The sequence below is a fragment of the Bufo bufo genome, chromosome 1 (assembly GCF_905171765.1).
Source record: "Bufo bufo chromosome 1, aBufBuf1.1, whole genome shotgun sequence".
In the NCBI taxonomy this organism is placed as follows: domain Eukaryota; kingdom Metazoa; phylum Chordata; class Amphibia; order Anura; family Bufonidae; genus Bufo; species Bufo bufo.
The window spans coordinates 758,047,525-758,068,154 of record NC_053389.1 but is presented as its reverse complement, the minus strand read 5'-3'; the positions used below and the strand labels follow the sequence as shown (position 1 = coordinate 758,068,154).

Sequence of the window (20,630 nt, the reverse complement as noted above, 5' to 3'; positions counted from 1 at the left end):
CAGATGATTCTATCTATATCAGGTGTCTAGGGGGTTTCTGTGTAGGACATCAGTAGGGGCTGATATCTGCTGGAGGGATTGGAATTTGAACACTTAAGCTCTTATCTCTTGCAGCTCTGCAGGGCCATCTTTGGTTCTCTGCCTCTGGCTTGGTCCTATTTTAACTGTAGTTCAGATAAAGAGCGGTATAAAAAGTGGGGGTTTGTGAACTGAGGGGCACTGGACAAAAGACGACACCAGAGATGGTAAGTGGCTGCTGTCTTATATACATGCCATATATATATTCAACTACATTCTAGGTAAAATAACCTACCGTATATATTTTACCACTCACACATGTACTAAGCGCTACAGAAAAGACTTTCCATGACTGCTTCTAACCTGCAGGAATAGTCTAAGGGAGTGGTGGCGAACCTATGGCACGGGTGCCAGAGACGGCACTCAGAGCCCTTTCTGTGGGCACCCGCACCCTGGAAAAAGTCTATGGTGAACTGATATGCCTTAGAATTTCCCAGCCATTCATCAGTGCAGGGCACGCTATGAACAGCACAGGCAGCGCACTAAATGATAAAGTACATGGGAGATATACTATACTGGACTATTTGTGATAAATAAGTGGGCTTTGTGTTGCAGTTTAGGCACTCGGTCTCTAAAAGGTTCACCATCACTGGTCTAAGGGTTACAAGACTTGTGCCTTGAAATTTTTTGGAAGTTACCCTACTGAAAAAAACTGTCTTATACTACATTAGATTTAAATTCCTTGCGATTTCTAGAAACTCATTTGTATCTGTTTAGCAAATGCCCTGGGGACTAGGGTACTTTTCTGGATGTTCCTACACGAAGAACATGTCTTGCATGAGGCCATCATAGAATTCCTGCTCATTTGTGTATCTTAATGATTGACATTCTCAATCTGCAGAGCCATACTGTGAGGAGCATGTGAAACCTCCAGTACTGGATAACTGTATAGGGCAAAAGTCTTAAAAGGAACCTGTCATGATGGAAATGCAGTGCAATCAGCCAGCATCATCTTATAGAGCAGGAGGAGCCGAGCAGATTGATATATAGTTTTGTGGGAAAATATTCAGTACTTTATTGAAATTCTTGCTTCTGCTATGCTCAGGAGTCCTGTGGGTGGTCTTGTATATATAGCTGCCAATCACTGATTAAGACCACCCACTGGATTCCTAAGCAGAGAAGGAGCAGGTATTCCAATCAGTACATATTATACAGAATCATTGAGAATGATAATATTCCCCCTATGATATGCCTAACAGGTTCCCTTTAAACATGATCTGCCACAGAGACAAACCGCTCTTTAAAGGGGCACTGTTACACCAGGCACAAGGTCTTGTAGGGCTAGCTCAGCTGAATGTAATGATACCTCACTTAGTGATCTGCTGCTTCATTCTGGAGAAAAAGTACTTTCAATCCATATGCTAATGAGCATTTAAGTGCACCAAGGGTAGGTCCAGGCCACCCTGTGCACCCTTGCTCTTCCTGCTTCCTCTTCCAGCCCCTCTCCTTCTTGATTGACAGGACCAGGTTCTTGTATAGTCTTCTTGTCTGGTCCTGGCAAGTAGGAAGGAGAGGGACGGGCTACAGAGGAAGGAGGAAGAGCAAGGGTGCACAAGAGTGACTTGGGTCCGCCATTGGTGCACTCAGCTGCGTATGTGTATATGCAGTGGTGTACATAGAGAAGTATGGGCCCCATAGCAAGGATCAAACCAGGCCCCCCACACAGGACAGAAGGGTTTCTGCCTAAACCCTTTTCAATGACCCTTGGGCCATTTTTTTCCACTGCTTCATTTGCTAAAAGTTGTTCCTTTAGAGCAGTGGTGCCCAACCATTTTTCGTCTGAGGGCCGCATTAGACTTGGTATAAATTTTGCGGGCCGGAACCAGGTAGCTTTGCCAGAAAGAAACGCAAACACTGTGAGGGGGCACGTGTGAGCATTACTACTGTGAAGAGGGCACATATCTGGCATAACTACTGTGAGGGGGCACATATCTGGGCATAACTACTGTGAGGAGGGCACATATCAGGGCATAACTACTGTGAGGAGGGCACATATCAGGGCATAACTACTGTGAGGAGGGCACATATCAGGGCATAACTACTGTGAAGAGGGCACATATCTGGGCATAACTACTGTGAGGGGGCATGTGTGAGCATTACATCTGTGAAGAGGGCACATATCTTGGCATTATTACTGTGAGGGGGCACATATCTGGGCATAACTACTGTGAGGGGGCATGTGTGAGCATTAAGTCTGTGAAGAGGGCACATATCTGGGCATAACTACTGTGAGGGGGCACATATCTGGGCATAACTACTGTGAGGGGGCATGTGTGAGCATTAAGTCTGTGAAGAGGGCACATATCTTGGCATTATTACTGTGAGGGGGCACATATCTGGGCATAACTACTGTGAGGGGGCATGTGTGAGCATTAAGTCTGTGAAGAGGGCACATATCTTGGCATTATTACTGTGAGGGGGCACATATCTGGGCATAACTACTGTGAGGGGGCATGTGTGAGCATTAAGTCTGTGAAGAGGGCACATATCTTGACATTATTACTGTGAGGGGGCATGTGATGTATACATGTGTGTAATGTATGTAGTGCAGTATGTGATAATCACACACTGCACTACATACATTACACACATGTATACATCACATACTGCGCTGTCACCTTCTTCTGCAGGTCTACCTTGATGTCTGGTCTTTAGGCTTCAGTCAGATCCTCCCCTGCCATGCTTGCGCCGTGTGCCCGACACCACCAGGAGCTGGCCCCTCCTCCTTTTATCTCCCGCCGGCTTCTCCTACAGCAGGGCGCTCTATTGCTCCAGTTCCCGCCCAATCTTAACAATCAGGGGCCTAGCTAGAAATGACTGGGCCCCATAGCAAAAAAAATTATGACCCCCCCCCCCCTCCCGGATCTCCAACCCCCACATACCTGTCGGACCTCCCACCCCTTCCAGAGCTCCCACCCAAACACCCCTCCAGGACCTCCCACCCCAACATCCCCCTAAGTGTCGTCCACAGATCCCCCCCTTCAGTGTCCTCCACAGATCCCCCCCCCTTCAGTGTCCTCCACAGATCCCCCCTTCAGTGTCCTCCAGGCTCCACAGATCCCCCCCTTCAGTGTCCTCCACAGATCCCCCCCCCTTCAGTGTCCTCCACAGATCCCCCCCCTTCAGTGTCCTCCACAGATCCCCCCCCCTTCAGTGTCCTCCACAGATCCCCCCCCTTCAGTGTCCTCCACAGATCCCCCCCCTTCAGTGTCCTCCACAGATCCCCCCCCCTTCAGTGTCCTCCCCAGCTCCCCCCCCTTCAGTGTCCTCCACAGATCCCCCCCCCTTCAGTGTCCTCCACAGATCCCCCCCCCCTTCAGTGTCCTCCACAGATCCCCCCCTTCAGTGTCCTCCACAGATCCCCCCCCCTTCAGTGTCCTCCACAGATCCCCCCCCTTCAGTGTCCTCCACAGATATCCCCCCCACCCAGAGGCGCTTCCTAGCTAATTTATTCACTGCACTTGCCTCTGTGAAATTGAAGAGAAGCACAGGCGCACTGGCAGAGGCCAGGAAGACGGTGCATGCGCACTTCGATGCCTCTGCCAGTGCGCCTGTGCGAGATTACGGCGCTTCTCTTCAATTTCACAGAGGCAAGTGCAGTGAATAAATTAGCTAGGAGGCGGGGCTGGGCGGGGAGATTGCAGGCACAGGCAGCATCGCTTTGCGGCCTGTGCCATTCGCAGCGCGCCCTGCGCTGATAAAGTCCGGTCACTGCGCGGGCCGCATGACACGGCTTCGCGGGCCGCATTTGGCCCGTGGGCCGTAGGTTGGGCATCACTGCTTTAGAGGGTAGAGTCCTGACCAAGTTTTCACCCCCAGTAGAAGAGTGGATGATCCCAACTGGGCCCCTCTTGCCCTGGGCCCTATAGCAGTCGCATGGTCTGCCACTATGGTAGTTACGCCCCTGTGTATATGGATTAAAAGTACTTTTTCTCCAGAATGAAGCAACTGATCGCTAAAGTGACAAGTATCACTATGTTAAGCCAAGCTAGCCCTAAAAGGCATTGTGCCTACTTTAGCACTTAGGGTGGTATTTCAGTAGTGACAAGTTATTCCCTATCGCCATACCTCCCAAGGCCTCTCAAAGTGAACGGGGCGGCAGGTCGGGCACGTGCACATCACCTCTACAGGAGTTACAGAAATAGCCGAGCACTGCCTCTATGGAACTCCCATAGAGATGAATGGAGCAGCAGCGTGCATGCCCAACCTGGCGTTCCGTTCATCTCAGGAGGGTACGTGGTCCTAGTTCTTATGATCAGTGGGGCTCCCAGTGGTAGGATAGGGGATTACTTGTCAGCACCAATATACCCCTTTAATTTAAATAGATGTCCTAATAACACTAATGTAGTCAGTTCCCCCAAATGTCTGATTGAAGTGCATAAGGAAGCATGTCCTGTGTACACAACATGGGGGTTCCTCTTGCTCTTCTATTCCATGCTGTCTACTACACAACTGTGAATTCATCTTCTACTTCACATAAATGTCTACATTTCTTCTCATTTTAGCCACCTTCTTTTGTTTAAGTGTTTTATTCTTACTCCTCCTTCTATGTATTTTTTTTGTAGGCTAGCAGGAAAGCAGTGACACGTGGCAAGGCCGCAGCTAAACGTGCCCAGAGAGGGTCCTCCAATGTCTTCTCCATGTTTGAGCAGTCTCAGATCCAGGAATTCAAGGAGGTGAACAAACCTTTTGAATCAGACCTAGAGCTTCAGTGACTTTCTCTACACACCTGTAGGCTTGGAAGATATTGCTAACCAACGAGGACAATGAAGAGGATTCTGTTCAATGGTCTTGAAGTTGAATACAATATCTAAAAAGGCTTTGGCCAACACCAAGCACAGTATATAAGTCCTTGAGTTGTCTTGAAGGGGTTGTCCAGGACTTTGATATTGATGGCCTATCTCCAGGTGTCCAACAAAACACACACAGTCCCCTCCATTGTGCAGTAACTACAGTAACCAGTTCTGTTCACTACACAATTGATAGAGCATAGCATAGAGGGTTTGGGGGTGCCGATCAGATTTTGATGGCCTGTCCTGAGGATAGGTCATCAATATCAAAATCCTGTACAACCCCTTTAAATGGATATTCCAGTGAAGCATTAGATCAGTAGGTGTCTAAGTATCTCTACCGTACCCCTCAGCTTTATGGCCATGACTAAGAGGAGTTTTTGTGGAGTGGTGGTCGAGCATGTGCCCTGCTGTTCCATTGAAAGTCTGTGATGGAAACAGTACATTGAAAGGGGGTCCCTTTGATCTCAACCACACCAATCTGACATTTATCAACTATTGAGTGGATAGGTGATGTTTTTGACTGGACTATCCCTAAGTCCAGTGGCTAAAGATTTTGTTCAGTTGTTTCCGATAATGGGAAAGTTGGGTGACAACCAGAAAAGTATCATTACAGCTCAGATGGGTTTCCCCCTCCAGCATTCACCCTGCTTTCTCAGAAATGGGTGTAAAGTAGAACTGGCTTAGTTGCCCATAGCAACCAATCAGATTCCACCTTTTATTTTTCAGAGCTCTTTTGGAAAATAAAAGCTGGAATCTGATTGGTTGGTATGGGCAACTAAGCCAGTTTTCCTTCGCACCAGTTTTGATAAATCTCCCCCATAGTTTTTCCCCAGTAGAGGAACTGTGTAAAAGGAAGGCTGTCTTTGTTGCCCATAGCAACCAATCAGAGCACAGCTTTCATTTCTCAAAGTACTCTTGAAAAATGTAAATTGTGCTGTGATTGGTTGCTATGTACTGCACATTAGATAGAAGTTGGTTGATGGTTGAACACCAGTTGAACAAACAAACATCTGGTGAACATTCCCTTCTCAGACACGACCATATACATTTTAGTCTATATGGGCGGTAACAGTTGTTCAGACTGCCCGTACACGTCCAATGAAACCGGGCGAAGGACGAAAGATATTTCTGGGAACATTCTTTCAAAGAAATATCTTTCGTTCAACTATCGTATGAAAATATTAAACATGGCCGACTTCTTTTCAAACGATTATGCTCTGTGAACAATGGGCTAAAACGTTCATTTGTTGTTCAATTTCAACCGCCAAACATTTGTTTTGGTTGAAATCTTCCGTTTTGATCAACTTTAGACTAATGTGTATGGCCACCTTTAGACATTTCTCATGAATCTGCCCACTGTCTTTAAAGGGGTTATCCAAGCCCTATAATGCCTCCCAAAATGCCCGGGCCTCTCATACTGGTCATACTTACCCCGCTCCCGTCACCCGCATCACATTTGATGCTCACAGGGTGTCCGCATCTCCCTGTCGTGCGGATTAAAACATCCGGCGACGGGAGGGGGGGGGGGGGTCAGCCAATAGCAAGCCATGACGGAAACAAGCCTCCCTAGCATTGTGGTTGACGCTAGGGAGCCTCGTTACCGTCACGGCCTGCTATTGGCTGCCTATCCCCCCCCCCCCGGCATCAGAAGCGACAGGGGTGCCGGGGAGCGGGGTAAGTATGACCTGTGTGAGGGGCCTGGGGATAACCCCTTTAATTACTTCTATCTTGTACTATAGGAGAATGCCATACCATTTTATGTTTTTTGTTCTTCTGTTAGGCTTTCAGCTGTATAGACCAGAACCGGGATGGTATTATCAGCAAGTCTGACCTCAAGGAGACCTACATGCAGCTGGGTAATTAATTCTTTTTTACCTCTAAGGTATCAAATAACCTAATGATTTATGATCCTAAAATGAAATGGGTATTCCAAATATTGGATGGCTATGACATGGTTAATAAAATAAACTAGCTTATACTGATCTCGCTGAACCCCCACCACTGTCCTTTCCGATGCAGCAGGAAATTGCCGTAAATGGCGCTCATCCAGTCAATGGCTGAGACAGGAACAGGCAGTGTAGAGCAGCAGGGACTCGAACACCGCCAGAACACCATCAGAGGGGGATTGGGGAGGTGAATATAAGTTTGTTTATTTTTTTTTAACCATTTCATGGCTATCTAAGATCTTTTTTTTCTACCGAATATGCAGCAAGCGTGCCGGGGGAGGAGGGTAGTGGTTGTAGTGGTTGTAGTGGCAATGATAGGTGTAGTGGTGTTTCAGGGTGGCCGTCCTCACTCCAATGCTCCCTGGGATCATGCAGTGAAATGGAGAGCACATCCTTTCTTCCCTCGGGGCACATCTGAACCTTTTGGGGGCTCCTGTAGGTCATGTAGGACATGTAGCTTTTCTCAGCTAAGACTCCCTCTAGCCATGGGCTGGACCAACCAATCAACCTGGAAAGTAGGCTAAGGCTACTTTCACACAAGCAGCACGGACCTCCAGCAGGCTGTTCCGTCGGGTGAACAGCCTGCCGGGTGAACAGCCTGCATCAGAAGATGATTTTGGAGCGGAGACAAAAGTCCTGCATGAAGGACTTTTGTCTCCGCTCCAAAATCATCTTCTGAGCGGAAACCTAACGGAGCCCATTATAGTCTATGGGGGTCTATGAGGTCCGTAGGCTCCGTTCGTCTCAGTTATGAGCCGAATCCGTCCTTTCCGTTCTTCTGCTCCTATAACGGAGCAGGGGAACGGAAAGGCTGAACGCTGATGTGAACAAGACTGCCAGTGTTAACTTGTTGTCCTTACACAACCATTTGGGACATGGTTCATAAACAGATAAGCACTTTGAACATTAAATCACAATATTTAACATATGAAAATCAATTAACTTCTAGCAGTGATCTGCAAATACCCCTTTAATAATTTCTCAGATGGCAACTGTTGGGGGTCAGGCAAGCTGTTCTGGTACATAATAGATTATAGGCCATAAATTGTAGGTTTGAACAACCATAATCTCATGTGCTTGACTGTAATAAAGAGGTTCTTCCAAGACATTTGTGGCACATTTCTAAGACATAAAATCAGTATTTGATCAGTGGTGGTCCAAAAATGGTGACAACTACTACAGCAGACTTCTCATGTGCATGACTGTATTAAAGAGGTTCTTCCAATGTGGTGGCACATTTCTAAGACATAAAATCAGTATTTGATCAGTGGCGGTCCAAACATGGTGACAACTACTACAACAAACTTCTTCTCCCGTTGACTGCACTTGGCTTTCTCTGCGGCCCATTGAAGTCAGTGGCCAACCATGTGGTCACTATGAAAAGGCCAGAGAGAGCAGGAGGTGAAGCAGCATGGTTCTTTCCTGTGTCAACTCCATTAAAGCGTTAAGGAACGTTCCCAAAACTTTTCATATGTCATATCAAAGGTTTTGATAGGTGGGGGTCAGAGTGCTGAGATACCCATGATCGCTAGCACGAGGAAAGAGAAGCACTCACATATCGCAACTCTCTCTTCTCACTGCAGGAGGGGAAGCAAGATGGACACAATAGAAAGTTTATGGGCCTGTCTCGTATCCGTCCCCTGCAGTGAGGAGAGAGTACAACATGGGAGTGCTTCTCCTCATTCTAGCAAACAGTGGAGGTCGCAGCACTTAGACCTTCACCTATCAAAACTTTTAATCAGTCTCTATGACATATCAAACATTTTCTGAAAGTTCTGTGACCCTTTAAGTCCTTGGGCCATTCTGTTTAATTCTATATTAAGGTCTATATCTGGGTAACAATGACGGCCATTTCAGGCCGGTGAGACATTTAATTTGTGTGTGCAAACTGTTACCATCTTTTCTTACCATGCATTGCATGAACATTCATGTATCCAGAATAAATGATGACAAAAGTGATGTTCTATTCAAGAAACCGTATGTGAATCCTTTCTTGTTCAGGTAAATTGAACGCAAATGAGGAGGAGCTTGATGGAATGCTGAAGGAAGGAAAAGGTCCTATCAACTTCACTGTGTTCTTGTCACTGTTTGGAGAGAAGCTTAATGGTAAGTCCATCAATCATCTTCATGACTTCCCTTATCTTCCTTCCTGGAGGGAATACTTAGCGACAGGGGCAAACGGAACTGCTGCAGGCCATGCCCACCCTATTCAGCCGATGGGTGCATTAAAAAATCAGTGGTCGTGTTGTTAGCAGCACATTGTCCTGCGTAAACATGGATGTGCTGCTGACAATAATGAAAGTGTATGTCGTTGCTATCGTTCGTGGACATACAATGCCAATGATTCCTCCATGTAAATGGAGCCAGACAAGTGCCCACTGACATCGCCGATTGTATCGGGGAAAAAAATCTGCCTTGTCCATCAAGTGGTGCATCTGAGGCAAAACATAGATACAACAGTCCCATCCATCCAAAATAATGCCAATTTGTCCCTTCCATCCAGAAAACCTTTCTCCAGAAAAGTGTCTCCATCACTGGGGGCAAGGTCACGTTAGTCTTATCCATCGACCATTACACTGTAGAAACAAACCTACCTGGAGTCACCATCTAAAGCCAAGACAATTAAACACTGTAAACCTCATATATAAAAACTATAGGAAGTTGCAGCGGCTTATGTAAAAGTTGTATATGTTATTTCTGCAATGTTCTATGTCCTATACAGCCATCTCATCTACACAGATGCCTCAAACAGATGATCGTTGGGGGTCCTGGGAGTTGGACCCCTGCTGATCTCATATTGAGGACCTATGGATATGTAAATCCCAGAGAACCCCTTTAAGAGGTTGCACTTCTTAATATATTTGGAGCATTTTACTTTTGCTTTCTTTGCATGAAACACCAATCTTAGTAAATGTGCATCATGAGGTGGAAATTATGCAAAAGAATCAATATGCCAAAACAAGTTTGTCAGTATGTCAAACTGGAGAAACCAAGCTTGATTAGAGGTTGAGAGGTGTAACATCTATTGTCTGCCACTTACAGTGCTGTTCCAAACACCTCTCCTGCGACAGTTTAATTACACCTAATAGCTTCAGTCATGCAAATTGCAATTTAACATCTTACCTCCATGAGGTCCTTGACCTCATGTTGATTATGATAAACAGATTATGCCGACTGAGGCATGAGTCATCAGTATTTAATGCCGCAGATTTCTTGTAGTCATTCTAATCCAGTTGTATGAATAGTGAAATATCTTCCAGAAGAAAATACATATTGTGGGGGGTTAGCTCTTCTCCAGGGGTCATTCACACAAGTATCTTCGCCAGACACCAAGTTTCAGGTCCAAACATCACTTTATTTGGCACCTCAGCAAAACAAACATAAACGATACAAAATAAAAACCTGCCCGGCTGGGCTCTAACTAAGCATAACATAACCTGACTGAACTAAAGCACCATTCACACACAGTCATAACATGCGGCTTTCCCAGCCCAATGTCCATCAGCCTCCTGGCTGTACAGAGCACCGTTCACACACGGTCTAAAGTCAAGTGCCTTTATGGGGGAGTGTGGCCCAGTAGTCCTCCCGACTCCGGCCTTGTAACCACTTGCGCCCAAGCGTCATGGCGTCCCCCAACAATCCGGCTAGTACCCAGTCCCGTGGCCCCTCAGCCAGCCCAGCTGAGACCACTCTTCCAGAGCCTCCAGCAGGACTGTGTTTCACAAAAACTCTGTCTCCTTCCCCAGACTGGGAGCCACACCCAAGTCCAGAAACAGGATTAAATACCATCCCTGGACATGGGCATATTCCAAAATCCGGGACTGGAGCATGGGGAACAGGCACCCACCCAACACATTGCCTGTTCCCAGTAAAAGCCTGCCCCGGACTAGCTGGAGCCAGCTAAGCTAACTGTCTTGGTGTCCACCAACTAACCTATACCTAGGGTATTTATTCCACCAACACCGGGCCCCTTGGTGACACGCTTCTGGTGCAAACAACACCCCTTTTTCATGCTTCCCCGGGACTTTACTGCACCCATCACTATTCATATTGCCACAATATCCAGTGGCTCAGACTTATTACTACTGATATACTATGACCTGGATGAATGAGAACCTTCACAGACATCAAGTATGTAACAATATCTAGACAGGGGCATTTTTAATGGTTCCAATTGATATTAATTCAGTGGAAATTGCTAACTCAGTTGGAGACCTTTTTCTTTCCCCCCTTCTCTTCCTTCCTGTACCTTCCACCCACTTGTAGATATAAATCAAAATAAAGTTTACAAGAAAAATAATATTAATTCATGGAACACCCCTTTAATGGTTTTATTGGTTATATAGTACTAAATCTAGATACTCATAAGTCCAACAACTGGTGGCAACAAGACATATTTGTGTGACTCTCTCAATATGTTTTCTTCCCAGGGACAGACCCAGAGGATTCTATACTCAGCGCCTTCAAACTTCTGGACCCCAATGCAACTGGAAATATCAACAAAGATGAGTATGTGACTTTGCTTGTTTTGGGGGAGTTCTAGACAATAATGGTCCAGCTGGGTGTTATCCAGGACACACTTATACAGCCCAAATGGCATCACATGATATGACGCTCACCTTTTTGAGTTGGTTGAAATGTCCCAGCAGACATCAAGGGATTGTTTTGATGTCTATGGGGCAACTGTAGACAAGCAGCCATATCAAGTGAACAAACTAATCTGCAGATATTTTCCATCTTCAGGTTAAAACAGCTACTGATGACACAGGCGGACAAATTCACAGCAGAAGAGGTGAGGTTCATAGTTTTGGTAATTTTTAAGGGATTGTGAATTCTTCATCCTTAAAGGGGTTTTCTGAGATTTTTTTTAATGATGACCTATCCTCTGGATAGGTTATCAGTATCTGATCAGTGGGGGTCGGACACCCAGGACCCCCGCCGATCAGCTGTTTGAGAAGGCACCAGCGCTCCTGTGAGCGCTGTGGCCTTCTCTCTGCTTTTTCTAGGCCAGTGACGACACGTTCATCAATCAGGTGGCCTACAAGCAGCTCAACTCCAATTGAATGGGGCTGAGCGCGATACCAAGCACATCTGCTATACAATGTATGGTGCTGTGCTTGGTAAGCTGTGAGAAGGCAGCACTGCTCCTGTCAGCGCCAAAGCCTTCTCAAAACAGCTGATTGGCGGGGATCCCAGGTGTCGGCCCCCCACTGATTAAACACTGATGACCTATCCAGAGGATAGGTAGTCAGTAAAAAAAAACAGGAAAACCCTTTTAACCCCAGGAATCCCAGAGACACTAGATCAGGAACAGTCCACGTCAGCTGCACAGTTGCATAGAAGCCCCGAGGTAGGGGCAAAAGTGTGACAAGCTGTATTCAATACATAGGATGAAGATTATGATATGTGGAGCCAGGCTCGGACTGGCCCACCGGGGAGGTGGGGGAGTCCTCGGTAGGCCCCCAGTCTCCTGCGCCCGGAGATAAGAGTAATTATTTCTCTTGTTTCTCAGGAGAGGTAATTATTGTAGCCATTAGGTGGCAGTATAGCACAGTGATGCAGCCTCCACTATAGGGAAAGGCCGGAAGTGCTCATAGGTCAACACCTTTCCCTATAGTGTGTAAGCACGGCCACCGCTGCTGGATTACACGGTGGTAATAACCACGGATACGTGCTGTGTATAATGTTTGGGAAAGGAAGCAATATGGACAATCACAATACATTAGTAAGTGCCTTGTATTAACTTTCTCTACATGATAACTGCCAATTGCTGAAGTGAGACGACCCCTTTAACCCCTCTAAGTGTGCTACACTTAATAGGGTTAGGCATAAATGTCTTGGTGTGTGCATTGCGTGTTTCCTATGTGTGATTGGTGTGTGCTGTATATGTTCTATGTATCAGTGGTGTATGTGCAGCATGTGACATATGCATCCGTGGCATGTGAGCCACGTATAAGTGTCTTGTGTCCCACATCTGTCCAATGAGTGATTGGTCTGCGCTGCGTGTGTCTTGTTTCTGACTGACTAAAGTGCAGGATATCCATATACGTGTAAATTCTGCCACATGTATGTTTGGGCATTTTGCTGTGAATGTCTGCCATCTTACTTCATCTTTAATATTTCGGTTATCACTGTAAGTGTCAGGAACATGACCGTTGGATGTTTTGCAGTCTGCAAATTGCGGATCCGCAAAACATGGAGACCGGGTGTGTGCATTCCACATTATGCGGAACAGAACAGCCGCCTCTAATAGAACCGTCCTATCCTTGTCTGTAATGTGGGCAAGAATAGGAGATGTTCTATCATTTTGCAGAACGGCCATGCGGACACACAGACACGGTATGCACACGGAGACATTTTTTTTTTTTGCGGCCCCATTGACGTGAACGGTACAGACATGGAAAAAAATAAGTTTGTGTGCAGGAGCCCTAAGGTGGGCCCCCAAACACAGTTACACTGGTGGGCCCTAAGTACCCCAGTCCGACACTATATGGAGCCATCTAGGGTTACACACGGAGCTAATCTGAGCAGTTTTAAAACTGATTGTTAATAGTTGCACAACTTTGCAAAAAAAAATAGCCAAAGTTGCATATCCATTAACAAATTATTTGGAAACCACCTCAATTTGTGGTAAAACAGTATTTTAGTCTGCTGGCATTTGACTGCATTGTGCCCAAACCCTAAAGCTATCCACAGACAGAAATCTGACATGAGATGTTGAGTAATGTGACTACGGTTTATTACTACATTTATTTCAAGCTGGCAGCTCAGGAGGCGTGTCCTTTCTGCTACCTCTTATGGGGGGTGTGTGCTTTCTGCTGAATCTCATGGTGTTCTCAGGGGTTTGTCCTTTCTGCTGTAGCTCAAGGGCTGTGTGTTTTCTGAGAGGTCTTCCTGATGCCACTCTCTACCTGTAACTGTCACAGCTTGTAACAGTAGATAGGGCTGGAGGCTGTAGAAGTATGGAACTGAGTACGTGCGACCACCCCTGTGATATTACCAAGGTGGACAGAGAAATAAGGAAAAAGACAAACAGCAGGTGGCGCTATACAGAGATTTTATTGAATAGCTCAGAGGCTATACTATTTTTTTAATTACATGCACTTACAAAAGTATTCAGATCCAGGTGCTGGTTTGAAAAATGTAGAATAAATTTCAAGGGACACCCCCTTAAAAGTGAGAGGGGCTTACATTACCACCCCAAGCCTAAATGTCCAGCTCAGCTTTAGATCTCCTGTGTTTCTAACCCTTGCTGTTTTCTAGGTGGAACAAATGTTTGCTGTGACCCCAATCGATGTGGCCGGTAACATCGACTACAAGTCTCTGTGTTACATCATCTCACACGGAGACGAGAAGGAAGAGTCCTGAGCTGATGATGTTGATATGTGAATTAAATGCTCTATTTTCTATATCAGACCTCTCCAGTGTTATTGTTCTATATCACAGGATTGTAACCCTCGTGCCTCAAACCCGTCTCGGAGATAATGCACCCCTCATGCCCCTAGATCAGAATCCACACTTCATCATAGCATTACTATGACTAGAAGACCTATATAACCTGACGCTATAGACGAAAGATAAACCTGTGCCCCGGAACGTGAGCAATACAGCTGAAAGAAATTCAAGACACAAAATGCGTGAGATATGCAATTTTTTTTTCCACAAACCTGAATCAATATCACGTCTGATATGGCAGGTAACAGACGTGCGGAGAGGAGGAAAGGAGGGGGCCCTTTAACTAGGGAGAGGGAGGAGTGGTAACCCCTAACTCACCTAGCACTGGCACCTGGCTGCCCTGACGTCCCTAGACGGGCTGCTCACCCGTACGCCGATCACGTGCCTCGTCTTACCCTGAAATAAGCCCTAGGTAGTGAGTAGGGCAATGGGAGCAGTAGTCCTCACCACTGACACCTAGGGTAACAACAGGGAAAGGACAAATCCCGGAAGGGAGACAACAAACAGGAGAGAACCGGAGATCCGACAGCATCCGTTCCCACAGCTCCACAGCTACTCCAACTCCAACTCCACCAGAGGTCAGAATAGAAGATCTAGAAAGAAGGTCTATATCTGGCAGTAAGGGAGAATATAGAGTAGCTGGGGGTGGCTGACAGAGAACCGCTGACAGGAAAAGCTACAGATTCCTAAATGGGACAAAAAAAGATCGCAAACCTAAGCAGGAAAACCTGGACCGGAATCCATTCCCACAACTAGGTCATGGAGTGATCTCTCAAAACCGAGTGAGTAGCCACCCGCTGCGACCTTCTGACCCAAGGCACAACAGAGTCAGCGATAGGTCGTGACACCCTCATGACAATCAATTTTTTTAATTTGTCCTCCCAAATTTGACATGCTGGGGCCAATATATGTTACAGTAATGACCCATATTTTGTCCATACAGACATGTAAAAGTTACTTATTAGGCATATACCGTCACAATATCAATATGAGGCAGGTACTCAGGCTGTTCTCTACTCCAAATTCAGAACTACAATGGGGGATGCAGGTCCTGCTGGCATCAGATCTACCAAATTTATTTAATAAATCATAATAAATGTACCGGGCAGCCTAAATCCAGCTTCTCGCTTCTTTGGGAAATGGGGAGTGCAGCACAAAAGCACCAAAAAGTGGTTGCTTGCACCAAAATGTTTTTACTTTTTGACACTAAAAACGTGGGTGGTTTAATAAATTTTCCCCATTTGTCTGTTTTTACAGGTGGACCTAGCCTAAAGGTGGCCATACACATAAGATTAAAGTCAGACAGAATGGCAGATTTCAGCCATTCCAGCTGAAAAACGAGCGTGATCGCTGCCAGCAGACTCCCTGCTGATAATGCAATCCACCATGCTGGAAAACTTCGGCCGTTTGTCGGCCCGAAATTGCATGTTGATGACATAATTGGCTGAATTCAACCGATCACCTGCCATTGTGCTCAAGCACCATGGAGACTGTTTTTATTAAAAAAAACGGATTCCCTGGTCGGGCAGTTTCGTTGGTGGGATCGTTCGCAATGCAGACGATCATTATCTCAAATGTATGGTCAGCTTAAGGCTGAGGCTACACTTAAATGGACATACACATTGGACAGAAATTGGATGATGGTGAAATAGCAGTTGAACAAACAATCATCTGGTGGACGTTCCTTTCACAGTCACGACCATGTACATTCTAGTCCCTATTGGCCATTACAGTTGTTCAAACTGGCCATACAGTCATGATAAAAACAAAGTACACCCTCTTTGAATTTTATAGTTTTACATATCAGGACATTAAAAAAAAACATCTGGTCCTTAGAAGGTCTTAGAAGCACTCCAGCTGCTTTGACACCACAACTCCCAGCATGCAACATGCTCGTCTGTTCTTCTAACTCCAATAGAAGTGAATGGAGCATTCTGGGAGTTGTAGTTTCAGAACAACTGGAGTGCCGAAGGTTGATGATCCCTGCTCTAAAGGAACAACTTTTAGCAAATGAGGCAGTGGCTTCAAGGGTCTTTAATAAGGGTTTAGACAGAAACCCTTCTGTCCTGTGTGGGGGGCCTGGTTTGATCCTTGCTATGGGGCCCTTACTTCTCTATGTACGCCACTGATCAGATGAAAAGCAGATTCCACCGTCTCATTATTTATTCCACAAAAATGAAACCAAATTGGAAAATCCATGTGTGAAAAACTAAGTCCAGCCCATGAATCAAAAGCTTGTAGAACCATCATCTAAAGTAACAAGTTTCTGTATGACTTTATTAGTCTCTTTCGGGAGGAATGTTGCCCACTTGTCTTTACAATGTTGCTTCAGTTCATTGAGACTTGTGGGCATTTATGTTCTGCTCTTTTAAGGTCCCACGACTGCATTTCAATTGGGTTGAGGTCTGGATGTTGACTTGACCATTGCAGCACCTTGAGTCTTTTCCCCCCAGTCATTCTGTTGTATAGATGGCCTCACATTTGACTTTAGAATACTTTGGTATACAGAGGAGTTCATGGTCGACTCAATTACTGCAATAAGTTCAAGACCCATGGCTGCAAAACAAGCTCAAATCATCACCCTCCACCCCCGTGCTTTGCAGTTGGTATTAGGTGTTTGTGCTGATATGTTGTGTTTTTCACCAAACGTGGCACTGTGCATTATGTACAAACTTTGGTCTCATCTGTCTAGAGAACATTGGTCCAGAAGCCTCGTGGTTTGTTCAGATGAGCGAACCGATTCGTAATGAACAGAGTTTGTTATGAATTTCTAAAAAAAAATTCTCCCCCCAACGAATCTAAAGCCTTTGTTTGTTTCAGACGAATCACAAAAAGTGGCGCACAGCACCATTTTACTGTGAAAATTGGTGGGGAAATATCACGAGGGAGGAATAATATGAATGCTAACATGACAATGGAAGTGGGGGGGGGGGGGTGGAGGGCTTGCCCTGATTGGCTCACTGGGTGACAGATAGCTAGATCAGCCAATCAGAGGGACAGCAGGCAGGGAGGTGCCTGTGCAGAACGTTATTCTGCTGCGTACTTGCAACCTTCCAGGAAGTATAAGAAAATTATAGGGAGAGAAAAGTTGATAGGGAGTGTCACTGGTCCGGGTGCTTGTGGTGGTGTCGGCAATGACAGACTCAAATTTCGGCGGTTAAACGTCAAAACAGCTTTTATTTTTCATCCAACACAAGAGAGTGCCATGCAAGTTCGTTAGTCACTTTTACAGATCCACTTGTGCATAACATACACAAAATAAACCACCCTGCCATCTGGGCGCTAACTATACATCAGGTTACCTCACCTTTGTATTTCCAATTTCCAAACACAGGGGGATCAGGCTTTGCACAGACACCATAAGTCATGCACCTTCCAGGCACTGACAATAAATGGTGCTCTCAGCCCTGTATTTATCCACACAGCAATGAGCCCAGCAGCTACAACTGGGTTGATCCCATGCTAGAGGAAAGTGATATACTGGAGTGGGAGGGAATGGTAGGTCCCTCTACCAACCTATCATTCCATAAAAATCCAGGCCCATAAAACTCTTTAAAGAAAAGTGCTTCAGCAAATTACACTTCACTGAAACAACCCAGCTTTCCTGGATTCTTTGATCTCACCCATCAGAATTCTGTGTGAGATATACACCCCATCCAGTACTTCACCATACACAGTGTTAGGCCGGGTTCACGTCGCCGTTTACTTTTCCGTTCTTCTGATCAGTCAGAAGAAGAAAAATCAGGTCCTTTATTTTGAGCATCTGTTGTGCTTATTATGCATCTGTTTTATCCATTTCCATCTGAGATCCGTTATTTTTGACAGGGGGAAAAGTCCTGTATGTGGGGGCACTATAGGGGCATAACTACTTTGTGGAGTCAAATAGGGGGCATAACTACTGTGTGGAGGCACTAAAGGAACTGGGCGGGATGGAGTGCAGAGTTAGAAGCGTGATTTTGGGTCAAAAAAATGCGCCTTAGGCTTTTCAAAAGTTGGGAGGTATGCCTTGCTCTTGTGCACTCTCTCCATTCCATGGAGGTTTAAACTGGCCTATATATTCAGTTCAATTTCCATGATTTTAAAGGTATCAATGATAGCACTCAGGCAAGAGCAGGTAATAACCATCGTAACTAGGGTGACCACGTGTCCCGGTTTGCCCGGGATCGTCCCGTAATTTACGTTTTTGTCCCGTGTCCCGGGAGCCTTCAAACCGGGACAATAGAGAGTCCCGGAATCAACTGCCTGCCAGACTGGATTTGAGTGGCGTCGCCAGGGGGGGGCCACGGCCCCCCCTACATCATGCTGTGCCCCCCCATGTGCCCCCCCAACTAAAATGCCCCCCCAAGTGAGCCGCCGCCGCCGGGCACAGGGAGATGAGCGCTTCCATTGCGCTCATCTCCTTAGTAATCTGCCTGTGCCAGCGGAGGTGCAGGGGAGGGAGAGGCGTGTCCCTTCCCCTTCCTCTGATAGGCTGCAGGCGCTAGGCCGGCAGCCTATCAGAGGCCGGCGAAGGCGGGGCGATGACGTCATCGCACCGCCCGAGCCTTACAGCGCGGGACACAGGAAGAGTCTGCATCGCATCGCTGACACTGAGGTAAGTATAAGTGTTTTTTTTTGTTGTTTTTTTTTTTTACAATAGTGTTACTGGCATTGGGGGGGCTTATTACAATGGGGGGACTTATTACAATGGGGGGGCTTATTACAATGGGGGGGCTTATTACAATGGGGGGGCTTAATACTGGCACATGATGGGGGGGCTTAATACTGGCACATGATGATGGGGGGGCTTAATACTGGCACATGATGATGGGGGGACTTAATACTGGCACATCATGGGGGGCTTAATACTGGCAAGTGATGGGGGGGCTTAATACTGGCACGTAATGGGGGGCTTATTACAAGCACGTAATGGGGGGCTTATTGCTGGCACGTAATGGGGGGGCTTATTACTGACACGTAATGGGGGGCTTATTACTGGCACGTAATGGGGGGCTTATTACTGGCACGTAATGGGGGGGCTTATTACTGGCACGTAATGGGGGGGCCTATTACTGGCACGTGATGGGGGGCTTATTACTGGCACGTGATGGGGGGCTTATTACTGGCACGTGATGGGGGGCTTATTACTGGCACGTGATGAGGGGCTTATTACTGGCACGTGATGGGGGGCTTATTACTGGCACGTGATGGGGGGCTTATTACTGGCACGTGATGGGGGGCTTATTACTGGCACGTGATGGGGCTCTTGTTACTGGCACATTGGGGGGCTCTTGTTACTGGCAGTGGCACGTTATTGAGGGCACTTATTACTGGCACATTATTGGTGGGCACTATAGGGGCATCTACTGAGGCCACAAAGAAGGGGTGTTTTATATGGGGGGCTCTGTACAGTAGCATTTTATACTGGGACACATTATGGTGGGTACTATGGAGAAGGGGAGACAGGAGTACTATGGAGTCATCTACGGGGGGCACTAAGAAGGGGTATTTTATACTTGCAAATTATGGGGGACACTGAGGGCATCTACTGGGGCACGATATATGGGGCATTTTATACTGGTACATTATGGGGGGCACTAGCAGGAAGGGGGGAGAGGAGCACTATGGAGCCATTTACTGGGGCACTATATAGGGGTATTTTATACTGGCACATTATGGGGGACATTAGCTCAACTGGGGGCATTACAAGGGGGTATGTTTTGCACATTATAAAGAGAATTCTTTCTACTGGGGGGCATTATGGTGGGTTTTATTACTCCCCCATGGTATGACCCCCTAGTAGCAGCACCAGCCTCTCCCTGCTCTGCTATCCCTCTGCCCCTTCTCCAAATCCTTATTATGAAATCTTTCTCATTAGGATAAAACACAACATCAGCTCCGCCGAGCCCCCGGCCAAAGTGTTGAAGTGGCGTCCGAGATCCCCAAGGGCCAAGCCAAGTAACTGTAAGTGTTCATGTGAAATATGCTTTTTTTTATATATGTACACTCCTGTGAGAGGCGGGGAGGGAGATCTGTGGATGACACTGTTATAGGGAGGGAGATCTGTGGATGACACTGTTATAGGGAGGGAGATCTGTGGATGACACTGTTATAGGGAGGGAGATCTGTGGATGACACTGTTATGGAGGGGGAAATGGGGATGACACTGTCATGGGGTGGATCTGGGGATGACACATATAGCATAAGATGCTATATACGGTATGTGGCATCCACAGATCCCCCCCATAGCAGTGTCATCCACAGATCCCCCTCTCTATAAAAGGGGATTAAGAGATGTCTAACACATTAAAAATATGACCTGTTTTAGGTAGCCAGTGATTGTGTGCAGGGCACAATCACAAATTACTGAACAATGCAC

General features: G+C 46.4%; 1 protein-coding gene across 1 annotated transcript; it reads left to right on the top strand.

Moving 5' to 3' along the window:
* The first annotated feature begins 200 nt into the window (after positions 1-200).
* On the top strand, positions 201-14,231 carry MYL7 (myosin light chain 7). The gene is made up of 7 exons (XM_040414572.1): positions 201-245; positions 4,644-4,754; positions 6,652-6,727; positions 8,819-8,923; positions 11,248-11,326; positions 11,561-11,609; positions 14,081-14,231. Exons 1-7 carry the CDS (start codon positions 243-245, stop codon positions 14,183-14,185), a joined length of 528 nt encoding a protein of 175 aa, XP_040270506.1. The 5' UTR covers positions 201-242; the 3' UTR covers positions 14,186-14,231.
* The last annotated feature ends 6,399 nt before the right edge of the window (positions 14,232-20,630 follow it).

Excerpts from the sequence above, each read along its gene's own strand:
- MYL7 (XM_040414572.1), top strand. Across the intron at positions 11,327-11,560 it reads GGAAATATCAACAAAGATGA|GTTAAAACAGCTACTGATGA; the intron begins GTATGTGACTTT and ends TTCCATCTTCAG. Across the intron at positions 11,610-14,080 it reads ACAAATTCACAGCAGAAGAG|GTGGAACAAATGTTTGCTGT; the intron begins GTGAGGTTCATA and ends GCTGTTTTCTAG.